This window comes from Sciurus carolinensis, chromosome 14 (assembly GCF_902686445.1).
Source record: "Sciurus carolinensis chromosome 14, mSciCar1.2, whole genome shotgun sequence".
Taxonomy (NCBI): Eukaryota; Metazoa; Chordata; class Mammalia; order Rodentia; family Sciuridae; genus Sciurus; species Sciurus carolinensis.
Genome location: NC_062226.1, coordinates 27,857,280 through 27,870,814, shown reverse-complemented (window position 1 = coordinate 27,870,814; position 13,535 = coordinate 27,857,280). Strand labels below are relative to the sequence as shown.

At 41.7% G+C, this 13,535-nt stretch overlaps 1 protein-coding gene across 2 annotated transcripts in view; it reads right to left on the bottom strand.

Moving 5' to 3' along the window:
• Abca1 (ATP binding cassette subfamily A member 1) overlaps positions 1-13,535 on the bottom strand; it is a 130,677-nt gene that overhangs the window by 11,105 nt on the left and 106,037 nt on the right. For both annotated transcript variants that reach the window (XM_047524080.1, XM_047524081.1), the window contains exons 31-42: positions 13,011-13,200; positions 12,003-12,097; positions 10,816-10,848; positions 9,656-9,761; positions 8,775-8,849; positions 8,090-8,259; positions 6,268-6,445; positions 4,181-4,296; positions 3,927-4,071; positions 2,310-2,433; positions 1,159-1,288; positions 776-896 (exon numbers count right to left, since the gene is read on the bottom strand). In XM_047524080.1, the coding sequence (XP_047380036.1) occupies positions 776-896; positions 1,159-1,288; positions 2,310-2,433; positions 3,927-4,071; positions 4,181-4,296; positions 6,268-6,445; positions 8,090-8,259; positions 8,775-8,849; positions 9,656-9,761; positions 10,816-10,848; positions 12,003-12,097; positions 13,011-13,200 (1,483 nt within the window). The remainder of the gene's footprint in view (positions 1-775; positions 897-1,158; positions 1,289-2,309; positions 2,434-3,926; positions 4,072-4,180; positions 4,297-6,267; positions 6,446-8,089; positions 8,260-8,774; positions 8,850-9,655; positions 9,762-10,815; positions 10,849-12,002; positions 12,098-13,010; positions 13,201-13,535) is intronic.

Sequence of the window (13,535 nt, the reverse complement as noted above, 5' to 3'; positions counted from 1 at the left end):
TCTGGCAACCAGGTGTGATGTTGAAGCTCAAAATGTAAGTGATTTTTATGCTGTACTAGGAGCCGTTGTCTCTCTCTGGCAACCAGGTGTGATGTTGAAGCTCAAAATGTAAGTGATTTCTTTTTTTATTTTTAATCTGGGTCTTTAAAAATATATATTAGTTATTAATATCTTCATATTTTTCCATTTAGCATATAAATTTATTGTATATATTTTAAAAAGTAAATTCCACAGGATAAAATTTTGCAATCAAAGTATTTCAAATATTGTTCATGTTACAAAAAAGTGAAATTTGGGATTTTGGCATCTAAGAGGGCATTGAAACAGACCCTCCTTCTGAGCAACAGAGATATATCAGTTTTGGGGATCATAAAACTCATAATCAACCATTTATTCTCCCTACTTCAGCTTTGCCTAGATATACAATATTAGTATTTTTTTCATTTTTTATGGGTGCATATTGATGGGATTTGTTGTTACATATTTGTCCATGCACACAATATAACTATATAATTGTTTTAATAACTAACACACAATGTAATTAAAATAAATAAATTTGAGAATGGAAATTCACATTATAAAAGTATTCTCAGTATGAGCTCTTTAATTAAGAAGTCTCCATGGTATATCTTAAATAAAATTAAATTGACAACAGCTTGGTATAGACGCATATTTTGGGAAGCAAGCTTCTTTCGTTAAGCAAGTCAGTAAAATGTTAATTTACAGCACATACAACTGAAAATTAAGCTGTTATAGCCCTTACTCACTGTCTCACCTTAGTCAACTCCTTGATTTCCAAAATATCATTCTGTCCTCCACCATCCAGAATTCTCTGTCTTTCCCGCCTTACATCTTCATCCTCATCATTCAAAGGAGGAAGCTTTGCTTTCACAGGTCTGAGAGGGAAGATTTTAAGAAAAAGAACCTTTCAAACTATTTTTCAAAACAAAATTCCAGTCTCTAAAGCAATCTCCTAAAACCTACTTGTCACAACTTCCAGCATTGGCAAGGCAGGGGGTTTAGGGGGTGCCCACAACAGAAAATCAGTTTGATTTTCCTCAGTTCAAATTTGATCCAACCGCCACTGGCAAGTGTTTCCTGTGTTCCCCCTCTGTGACTCTCTACCCAGTGCTCCATGAGTTCTGAGGAAAAGCTTACCTGGGCCTGATGAAGAATCTGTACTGGATCAGAACAGTTATGAGGAAGAACACCACCCCTTCCACAGCCATGGCAAAAAGGTTTCGTCCCACCAAGTCCCACGAGAGTGGAGAGACAAAGCGATTCTCCCCTGGTAGACACAATGCACAGATCAAGTCAGAATGAAGGTGTCGTGAACCATGGCCCTTCTTCAAACATGGGGTCAAGTTCACCTATTTTCCTAGAAACATCAATGGCTATTAACCAAGATGAGGAGAAAAAAATAACACATGTGACTACTTTTCAAATCTGATTTGGGAAAACCTATTACTACCCTGTGTCAATCAGAATTTTAGAGCCAACTTGTCTTAGATCTGTAACTTCATGTAAGATAGCTAGTATCTTTTGAATGAGACAGGCCAAAAATCCTTCTAGATAAGGCAAACGATCCAGGATAATTTTTAAGGACAGTATTTTAATAAATTCCAAGTTTTAATAAAAAGAAATACTACAAAGTACATTAAAAAGATGAGCGTTTCAGTGGCACATAATGTAACCCAGTGATTCAATTAAGTCACCTGATTATGTAACGATTCCTTAAAATTTCTTATACATCTCCTTTGCACTTCCAAGTTGAAGAAAGTCCCTCTTCTATGTCCATTAAATAACATGGCCCATCTAACTACATTAGCCTGTAGATGAATGATAGTCATATGATAGAAGAAATATTTTTAACCAGTCTAAAGGTAGAAAGAGCTGCAGTGAATTGCCTTTTTATAGACTGTGTAAAAGATAATATATAACCTGCAGGCCTGTGATTTTCCTAATAGAGTCAAAGTGTACATCTCTCCTGATTCTCTGGCCTGTGTCTAAGTCCCAAAGCTGTGTTTGACTTTTCCAGTAATTCTGACAAACTCAAGTAGTAGCATTAGGCACTGGTCCAAACAAATGCCGGCATTTTCCTTACTTCCAAAAATGCACTTTCACAGATAAATGACAGTGTGCCACACTGTGCCAGAATAGCTGCACTGGCATAAACCTTCAAGGGGACAAGAGGAAGATGGACATCCAGTGCCCATTCATCAGTTTCTTTTCAAAACAAAGGCCAGGGACCCAAGGCCCATGCACCTGCCATCTCCTCTGAAGCCTCCAGCAACCACTGCTCCACTCACCAAATCTTTCCAGGGCATCAGCCATAGCCTGGTTTTTCACCATGTCAATGAGCCCTCGTCCCAGGCAAAAATGTGGGAAGATCAAGAACACAGATTTCAGGATATCATTGATGTTATTCAGCTTCTAAAACAATGACAGGGAGAGAAAGTATGGGTATCAATCATAGTTTAGGCTAAAAATGTATCAAAGTCTGAAATATGGGAGTGAAGAAACAATTTGATTCCCTGGGAAGAAAATGAACTTTTGAATTCAGATACCAATAAATAGGAGTAGGCATTTTCTGTACTTTGAAAAAATTTGGAGTAATGCTACGGGTAGGGAGGAATGAACAAAGAATAGCAACAAGGCTACGTTTGACCAGAAGCAAATCCATAACAAAATATTTACTTAACATTTTAAAAGTAAATGGCTTGTGTCTGGGTCAATATTTGAGTTTTAGGATTTTGCTGGAATTTCATAAAATCTTGACTACATCAGAACTTATTATGATACCTAGCCAACAGTAGCCAAATAACCAGGGATTAAGGAAGTTGCTATGTGTAAGATGCACTGTGCTAGGGCATGGGAGAGGTAAAAGCTAAGGAACAGTTCCTGTGGTAAGGAAGAGAAACATGGGAACAGGAAATGACTATGTAACCGGTTATGTGTGGTACGAACGGCAGAACTGAGGGCTCTGAGGGCCCAGGGTAAAAGAGAGCACATGCCATAGGGCAGAAAAGCACAGCTTCAACTTTAAGCTAAATCTTGAAGGACAGGGAGGATACTACCAGGCTCTGCAATAGATGAAGGGCATTTCAAGCCAAGCCTACAGGATTATGCTAGGTTTAAGGGAAAACTCTGCTGAGGTTTCAGGGCTTTGAGAAACAGTGCAGTGGGAAGTGGCCAGGAAAGGTTATGCACCTAAGAAAGCCTTTGTGTGCTGAGCTAAGGTGTTTGGACAAAGGCAGTGACAAAAGGAACGGAAGGAGCCTTGTTCATGAGATGTGCAACTGGAAGAATTAATGGCACGACCCATCGAATGTGGGAAATAAGCAACAGCAAAGCATCAAGGACGATTCCAAGAGAGCTGGCTTGGGCAACTGCATTGGATGGTAATGCTAGCAAGTATGACAGGGATGGCAAGAGAAATACTAGGTTCTCAGGGGAGAGATGATGCATGTCCAGTTCGGGGTATCTGTAAATGATCTAAATGAAGGCATCCATCAGGTATGTGAAAATGGGAGAGCAGAGTTCAAGGGAACAATCAAAGCATAGATCTGAGAGATAACAACAAGACACTGGGGAAGACGGTGGTGAAAGCTTGGGATTGAATGGCATCGCCAATACACAGCATCTAAAGTGGGAAGCACAGCTGACAGGACTGAGCCTTGGGAAAGTGACACTGAAACGGAACCATAAAAGAACTTGACAAAAGAAACTGAAATGCTTGGCCAGGGAAATAGAAGGCACAGCAGGAGATAAAGGTGTGTGGACCACAGAAGGCCGTATCCGAAACAGGGCAGAGTGATCAGCGAAGTCAGTGCCACAGAGAAGTGGAATAAGATCATAATTAACCACTGTCCTCTGGCACCCAGAGATGCCCACCCCGTTGGAGGCGCTCTTTCTACAGAACTCACATTGTTGGTGAAGAGCTCCAGCACAAAAGTGGCCACGCTGCCATTGATGCCAATGAAGAGGTTCACGCTGGTGAGCACCACATAGGCTGTGCTGGGGATCTTGAACACGAAGGAGGCTGGGTACATAAGAGGTGTGATGGACCACCTGGTGAGGCAAGAAGATAAATGTCCACTGGAGTCCTCTGCCCTCCCTATGACATTGGGTGCCAGATGCCTTACCCACTTTGAGAGTCCCCCACCCAGAAGTGCCTTACCCATATAGCAAAAGAAGAAGGGCTAGCACAGGCAGGTTGGTGGAGGACACATAGGACTTCTGCTGGAAGCAGATGAAGATGATAATGACCAATGTAGCAGGGACCACATAATTGCACTAAAAGAGAAAATAAGGGAATAAAGTTGACCCACAAGTCAAAACTACAACACATCCCAAGTCTTTACCATCACCAGACAAGAAAGGGCAGACAAACATATTGGAGAATAACTTTGAATTAATGAAGCCACATAAACTATTAATCAAAATACGGACAATACATTGTGACAAGCATTTTACCCTTCGCTGGTTTTATAAACTGCATGCCCTTTCTGTCTTTCCCACAGCTGAGCCAAGGTGTCACGCTCAGTAAATTCACTGAACGATGGATCCTCAGTCAGAGGAATTTCAATTTCACAGGAGGCAAATAAGCCTCCATTATTCTTCCCAGAGATGATTGTGTCTGTTTCATCATTAATGCTATATTATGGTCTGCCCAAGTTCAATCTAACATGTAATCTATTTGTGAGGTAAGCACTCATAACATGAATGTCAGAATTGTTTCATCACACTGAGAATAATTTTAAAGTCTGTCCTGACAGTGCTTCAGGCATTAAAATGCAGAAATAAAGACCTGACTATAGAACAATTATGAGATTTCATAGCTGGCAGGGCAAAACGCAGACAGGGAGGTGACAGCGATTTTGTCAGCTGTTAGAAGAATTGCAGCTTAAGACTCAGGACTCTGCCTTAGTCCTACCCGGCTCAATGTGTTTATCAACAACTTAGATGAAGACATGCTGATAGCAAATTGCTGATTCTAAACCAGGAAGGACAGATAATACACAAGAATATAAGTGATGTCCCTGAAGTTAGAGACTCCATCTCATCTCTCTGAATCTCCTATGCCAGCAGAGTCAGACACTGAGTGAGCACTCAGTATATTTTAAATGAATGAAGTAATTACTGGACCAAGATAAAACAAAAATGAAACAAAATGGACACTTAACTAGATGCAGTTTAAAAGGGATGTGTAAAGTTTAAGTTCCAAAAAGTCAATTGCATTAGCATAACACAAAAGCTATCCAATTTAACAATCATTTGTGTGAAATCAGTTCACTATCAAGTTGCCAATAAGACAGTGCTATTTCTAAAATGCAGTACCCCTGTGCCACAGTGATAGAAGTACACAATAAAGATCAACTCCCTCTAGACTTGTAACCATTCCGATCATAGCCTGAATACAAGGTTCATTCTGGATTTTGCTTTTCAAAAGGAACATTAACAATATGGGGTATAGCCATGGAAGGACAATCTGATCACACAGGGCCCAGTCTCAGAGTCTTGGTATAATTAGTAAAGACATCATCATCATCTCCATCAGCATCACTCACATTTTTACAGTGCTTTACAGATGACTAAGAATGTTCTCATACAGCATCTCATCTGTGGGAGACTTTGGTTAGATGAGAGTTGTCTTTAAATATCTGAGGAGCCATCCAAAGGGAAAAGAACTGAATTTGATCCTTGAAACTTAGAATTCATGGAATTCATAAGGAGATATAGTTCAACTTCACTTTATAGTAGTTAGAACTTCAGAATTCTTTGAAGGTCTCCATATTGGTCCAAATAGAAGCAAATGTTTATCACAGCTGGCACAAAAACATGTTTTCAAATTGATGGATAAATTTCTGATAAAATGTATGGAGTTTTCCAAAGAACATATGGCTTTCCTAATTAGGTAAAGAATACCCTGACTCTATAGGTTAGAACTTATCAGAGAAGTTAGAGGCACTGGCTTGAGAGAGACTAAGGTCCTTCCATTTCTATGTTTCTTGGGAAAGTTTTCAAATAGGAAATTAGGTAATAACTGTAATCAGTGTAGTCAGATGTTCTTTTTGGTGTGAAGTCAGCTCTGAACCCAGCACCACATTCGGTGTTATGGAAGTGTACAAGTGCTTCTCCCTTTTCCTTTTTCATGCATCTTTAGACTAACTGGAGCAATTCTCAGTGACAGGTGCTCTATCTTATATATGCCAATCCATGGCCCTGATGGAGACTCATACAAAGATAGCAGGCCTGTGCTCTTACCATATCCCAGACAAAATTGGAAAGCCAGTAGATGACAGGCTTCACTCCACTGATAAACTGTAGGTGCTTGGCTTTGCTGACCCGCTCCTGGATCAGGAACACAACAAAGCTGGCTGGGACAAAGGACATCGCAAAGATGACACATATGGACACAAGCACATCTACTGATGTGGTCATCCTAGAAAGAAAAAAGGCAGTGAAAATCAGAGACATCATTGATGCATTTATTAAGGAAACACAGTAAATGAGGACAGACACACACACGCACACACATACACACACAAATCCAAAGAAAGCCTAGGGAAAGTATCTGTTCTTCAAATATGTTTTATTCAGGGTTAAATATGATCATTTGCAAGTTAAAAATAAATGACAATTCGGGGCTGGGGAGATAGCTCAGTTGGTAGAGTGTTTGCCTTGTAAGCACAAGGCCCTGGGTTCGATCCCCAGCACCGCAAAAAAATAAAAAATAAAATAAATAAAATAAAATAAATGACAATTCAAATGCAAAGCTGAGCCGGATGCAGTGGCGCACACCTATGATCCCAGCAACTAGAGAGGTTGAAGCAGGAGGATCGCAAGTTCAAGGTTAGCCTCAGCAATTTAGTGAGGCTCTAAACAACTTAGCAAGACCCTGTCTCAAAATAAAAAGGGCTAGTGATGTAGCTCAGTGGTAAACTTCCCCTGGGTTCCATTCCTGGTATCATTAAAAAAAAAAAACCCCATGCAAAGCTGATTTCACTAAGGTTAAAGAGTCCACTGCCATACGAAACTACTGAAGGAAGTCTGGGTGTGGTCTAATGATATTCAATTTTGTTCACTGTTCTTTCTTAAAAATGCTTTTAGTGGTAAATGGACCCAATACCTTTATTTTATTTATTTTTTATGTGGTGTTGAGGATCAAACGCAGTGCCTTATATGTGTGAGACAAGTGCTCCACCACTGAGCTACGACCCCTGCCCCTTGTCCATGGTTCTTAACCTTCTAAGAGCAGTACGTAATAAATATTCACACAAAAAGAAATAATCGTATGAAACTACTCAAATAAGTTAATATTTATTACTCTAAATTTTAAAACAATACTAATTGAACACATACAACAATTCTATCAAGATTCTTTTTGTAAGAAGATACTTCACAAGCCCACTAAACAAGGTTTTGGTATAAGGATTCTAGTGTCCATTATTGATATTCTATAGGAATTAAGTAAAAACTAACTGTGCCATGCTCCATTTATAGAAAGGGGATCTAACGTGTTGAATGTCAACTCTGTACTGGGAGCTGGCCTTGGCGATTTACATAAATGGCCTCATTTAATATCAGACATCTAGAAAGTTTACAGTCCAGATTTAAACCCCTATCTCTATGGTTCCAAAGACTGTACTGGCTTTAAACTTCACACACACACACACACACACACACATAATTCAGGAAATAAAGTCAAGCTACTTTAAGTCTGTTTCACTGGGTTAAAACAGTTTTAAAACGAATGAAACTGACTTGTTAGTAAATGTGTTAATGGTGAGTTTAGTTATTTTAAAACTTGTATTAACAAGTTTTAACTTGCTTTATATGAATTCGCCAAACGTAATGATTTTTACATATTTGTGTCATTTTCTTCTGCAATTCAAGAAGGCCCACTGGTCAATTTGGAAAGTGATCATTTACTTCCCAGCGTCTGGGTGGACCCAGATTGACACACTACACCTGACTCTGCAGCAGCTATCCTGCAACCAGCCTTATCTCTCCTTATCCTGCTCCAGATTTCCCCCAGCACCCTCTCCTCTCCTCACCCCAGACATGCAGACACAGCCACACTTACAGAGCCACTTCCGAGAGCTGCTGCTTGGTGAGATTCAGGGGGTGATTGAAAGCAGTAATCCCATACTGGCTAGGGTTCTCCCCGTTCTGCAGGTTGGCCCGGAGAATGGCGTTGTTGATGACGTTCAGGAAAGAGCTGATAGCATGCCAGCCTTTGTTATTGAACCACACCTGAGAAAAACACATCAGGTAAAAGGTAAAGTTCCCAAACACTGCTCCAAGAAGTGGGTGCACACACACAACCATGCCCGTAAATTTTAGAAATTCAAGTCATACACCAAGACAAAACACTGTAGTAAGAGGACATGGCATAGTGATGACAGTGCAAGGATACAAGGACCACTGACCGTGGGGCCCGGGGTTGTACTGAGGACCTTGTATCTTTAATTCATATATTCCTCACAACTATTTGGAGAGAGCCATGATTATTGTCCCCATTGTACAGATGAGAAAAATGAAGATTAGATAGTTAAGTAATTCAAGTCGAAGTCATAGTGGTTCACCTTGAAAATCTGATAGCAAAGCAAATTCTCTTAATCACTCCACTGCACTGCCTCCCCGGTGAAGTTAATCGTTTGCTCTTTTCTGGCATAAATACCCCTATCAATTTTACCACGGCTGAAAATACTTCAGGGAACATAGGAGAGTTTACCAAGAAGTTTAGTACAACACAAACAGTGGTTTACCTTGACATTATTTTTGGTGTCCAGTCCTGTCATGAACCTTCCCAAGCTGTTGAGAAATCGTTCGGCAGAACTGTCCTGTAAACAACAGAAACCCACCTCAACTTTGATGGTTCAAATAGGGAAGGGCGACAGTCGTCCAGAAGCTGTGGACAACAGGACACCCCTATCAAGAGCAACACCACCACTATCTCACTCACTAAAATTAAATTTAAAGCCATTTAATGGTTCCTGAGAACCAAGTGACCAGAAGCCTGCAGCATGATGTCACAAGTCTTGAAGGTATCAGAGAAATGCCATGGCTGGAAGTCCCAAGACATACAATGAGGATTCTTCAGTGTTCCCCTGGCATTATCCCAAGAACCACAACCACACTGTGTGCAGATGTGTCAGACATAAGGGCCTGCGTTCCAAAGGCAGAGGAACAGATACTAGGACTATCACTGCTGTCCAGGATCCCAAAATCCATGTCATTTGACTCCCTCAATTCTCATTTCAAAATGGGAAACCTGAGATACAGAGAAATGAAGTGTGTGCTCATTAGGTCCTGAAGACCAGCCCGCCAACTTAAAAATGAAACTGGTCCATTTCCTGTTTATAGTCAGTGATTGTTCTGGAAGTCCACTTGAAAGCCAGTTTATTTACTACTGGCCAAATTAAGAACTTTTAAATCTCTAAATCTATTTGTGGTCTACACTTTCAGGATTTTAAGTATACACTGAATAATTCAACCTGTCTGGCCGAAGTCACCGAATACCATGGCTTTGTATTCAAGGATGATCAGAACAATGGGCTGCTAGCTGGTCAGATCTATCTGCCCACCACGCTCATATCCCAGCACCTCTGGGCCCTTTTTTCCGACACATCTCAGGACGATACTCTACCTTGGCCAGCTTCAAGTGTTTTTTCACTTGCTTGATGGCATCATTAACTTCTTGACTCGGGGGAAGTGCTTGAGAGTTACTGACACCGAGGGAAAACCCACCATACCTAGAAGAACAGCCTGACATTAAAACCCAGTGTGTCACACGTGATCATTCAGCAGCAGACACCACATGAGTGTGGACAAGCTTCTTAGAGACCCATTTCTTTTATATTCAAACTAAGACCAAAGTTTGACTCAGAGAAGTTATACCTTGGATTCCAGCAAGCAATTAACTTTTAGGTTGCTATCCAGCAGGAAGGTCCTGGGTCTGATTATAGATATCTAAGACACTGAGGAAAGAATGGCCATTTATCTCACATGCTGTCCTGCCCCTGTAGGCAAGCAGATGGGGTAGAAGGGTAAGTGGTGAGGGACGCTGTCCCAAGTGGGCCAGGTGGGGATAATAGACCTTGTCCCTTCCCTAGCATGAGGGCTACTATGCTCTGCCCAGGATGCTGGCCCTTGGGGATAAGACAGAGAAGAAAGTGGGATTCAGTAACAGGGAGGCTTTGAAGTCCCCTGAGGAAGTCATACCAGCCATCTTATTTCCCATGATGTACAAATTGGATCCAAGGATGCTTCCTTACCCACTCCCATCTTTAAGACCCAGAGGGACAAATGGGTTGAAATACAGTGAAAAATCAATGGTTTCCATGCCTTTTATTTTCTCTAAGACCTTCTTGGTCTTACACCAAAGGCCTGAAAAATTTGTTCTTAAGTCCCTAGGAACCCCTGGGAATCTGATTTGGGTAAAATTATAACTAGGATAGATACTTCCCTCACAAAGCTATACTTACTAGTCCCTAGAGACCCACAAGAGATTTCTAAATGCCCTCAAGGGAATCAGTGAACCAAATATTTCAGAGGCCTCTAAAGTTGGACACTGAGCAGAAATGCTCTGGGCAGAAACTCCAAGTATAACCTAAGCCTGTCTGTACCCCACATGCTTTATAGAGTCTGCAGGGCCTTTCTCTCCTCACTGCGATGTGGCACCCACGAGTGTGTGAGGGGCAAACAATCCCCAAACCAACAACTTCCCTCCACCCAAGATGCCTGCATCAAAATCAATCTCTCAAGACTAGACATGCCAGGGAAAACCTTCAGAAGAGATCAACTTACCTAAACTCATTCACCCAAATCTTATTCTTTAAGCTGCAGAAGTAAAGACAGAAACCAAAAATCAGTGCTAGAATCAGTGCTGATGCTCTACGTAATGATGCAAAAGGAGTAAACATCTACTTGAGGACAAAAGGAAGGACAAGAAGAAGTAATCCTATAATCAGGCTGGCACTACAGGAGTGTGCCAATGGAAAGAAGTCCATTCCCCGCATGCCTTGTATTTTATCTAAAAAATCCTTACATGAGAACCATACTCGGGTTTAGCCAATTTTACAAACCAAGGATGACTGAACTAGAAGCTTTTTCAATTCAAAGCAATACATATGGAGAGGTTATGTCTTTTTCTTGGGAATTCAAGGTCATTAACATTTTAGTACACCTTTATCATTTAAAGATACTGAGCTTCTAACACAGATACCCCTCTTGACCAAGCTGCTGGGAAAGGAACCAAAACACACATTTTCTGAGCATCAACTAAACATTTGACACTATGCCAGGTTCCAGAAGTTACAAGGTTCCATAGCCAGCAGGCCACTGTGTCTCATGATACCACATGGGTACCTAAGACACTTCACATGCATCGTTTCATTCAGTTCTCACAACAAACTTGTAGGAGCAACAGTAATATCACATTTTATACAAATTGAGAGGTTTTTTTTGTTTTTGTTTTGTTTTGTTTTTTTTGTTTTGTTTTTTCAGTACTGGGGATCAAACCCAGGGTGTCATGTAGAGTAGGCAGGTACTCTACCATGGAGCTACATCCCCAGCCCCAAATTACAGTTTTAAAAGGATAATGAGAGAAAATTTTGATAACTCTTGCTCAGAGCTGTCCCCTTCACCTGGAGGTGAAGCACTACCACCCCCTTTTCCAGAATAAAGTTTTCCCTCTAAAAAAAAATGATAATGGATTGCCCCTGGTCAAGCAACTAGTAAGTGGCAGAATTCAAATTTGAATCCATATCTAGTTTCATTCTAGACCAGGGTGCCTCGACCTTTAACCTGAAAACAATGCTCACAATAGCTCATCATTTCTAGTTTGGAATAACATCCTAACCTTCCAGTGCAAACATCAAGCCATAAACTGGCAACCTGCCCCCCCCAGCCACCACGTGGGTCCCCTATTTTTAGGCCTTTAACTCCTCTAATCAGCAATGATAAAGCACGGGCCACACTTAGTAAACAGTCACCTTTTGGCTATGATCTGCACATACGTCTTCACCAGGTAATCCGAGATATTCCTTCCCGTCAGGTTCTGAAGGATGTCTGCAGTGTTCTGTTTTCTCTGTCACCACATAAAAATCAAGCATATGTGACTTCTTAGACAACAATCGGCACAGAAAACAGATCAAGGGCTACAATGACACATGTTCCTCAAACACATACCACCATGTGACTGGAGCCTAACCACAGGGCCCAGGCATCACCCTCCACAACCACTACCAAGATCCGGTCCATGCTGCCCTCAGTACTGGTCATGCACTTATACCACACCAAGATCCTCCCTGGGGAATTATTCTGAACAGTTAAACAATAAGCACTGAGATGTGATTTTTTTCTTCACCGCAAGAGATATTGGGGAACAGGATCACAAACTATGCCTAGTGAATTCTTGTGTTCACCAGAGTTATACTGATGACTAGATTGGCCGTTTAGAGTGGTAACCATGACTCCTTGCATCTGCTTAAAATTGCTTGTCCTCACCCTGCAACTTGGATGCTGATAAAGCAGCAGGGAGCTACCACAAGCAAGATTTCCTGAAATTGTCAGGGAAAAAAAAAAAAAAAAGGCTCAGATGTCCTTCCCAAACTCAAACTCAGAATCTCAGAGAATGACAGAATTGGTAAGGCCCACGAAAATTTTCTGGTTCAGCCTCCCTCATCCAGAAGTTAAAAAAAGAGGTCCAGAAAATTAAAGTGGCCCGTTGAAGACTACCAGTCAGTTTGTGGCAGAACCAGGGTCAGAAACCAGGCCTGCCACCCTCTGTCCTGTGACACCAACACTGTGGGACAGGCATAGAGACACCGTGGTCCCAACCCCCTTCCCTCAAAACTCACTTGCTTTTCCCTGTGACAAACAGTAACGTCAAGACCGAAATAAACCATCCTAACCTCACATCTCGCTCACTCCTGCTCCCCAGCAGATGCTGGCTGCTGACCCTGCACCAACTATGCAGCCTTACCCTGACGGGGACTCACCTGTGGAGGTGGCATGCCCCCTGCCCCTGGGGGACACACGGGCAGCATCTTCTTGATTTTGTCACTGCTACACTGGCAGGCAGGTGAGGGGTTCTCCATCGTCCAGTTCCCCTTTTGGAAGAGGTCCATGATGGTCTGGGGAACCGGGGCAGTCGTCCACTCCTCCTCCCCTGCCAAGCAGGGAGCGTCTCTGCAAGGAAGAGCACCAAGGGTGGGACCAAAGGAGAGGGCCTGGCCTTTCCTACTGCCTTAAGAGCTTGGGATCATCTGTAACCACCACAAACTTGAGCCCAATCCTCACCATTTACAAAGAATGGGCACTTGATTATCTGATCTCCCAACAGCCTCAGAAGTTGCAATATTATTTTACAGATAAGGAAAACAGAACCTGAACAGGTCCTAAATGTTCATAAACTGAACTCTGTTTAATCCATCCCACCAACGTTTGTTGACACAACACACACTGAGCATCTGCTATGTGCCAGATGCTGTTGCACATGTTTGTGAGTCTGGAGTGAGCAAGAC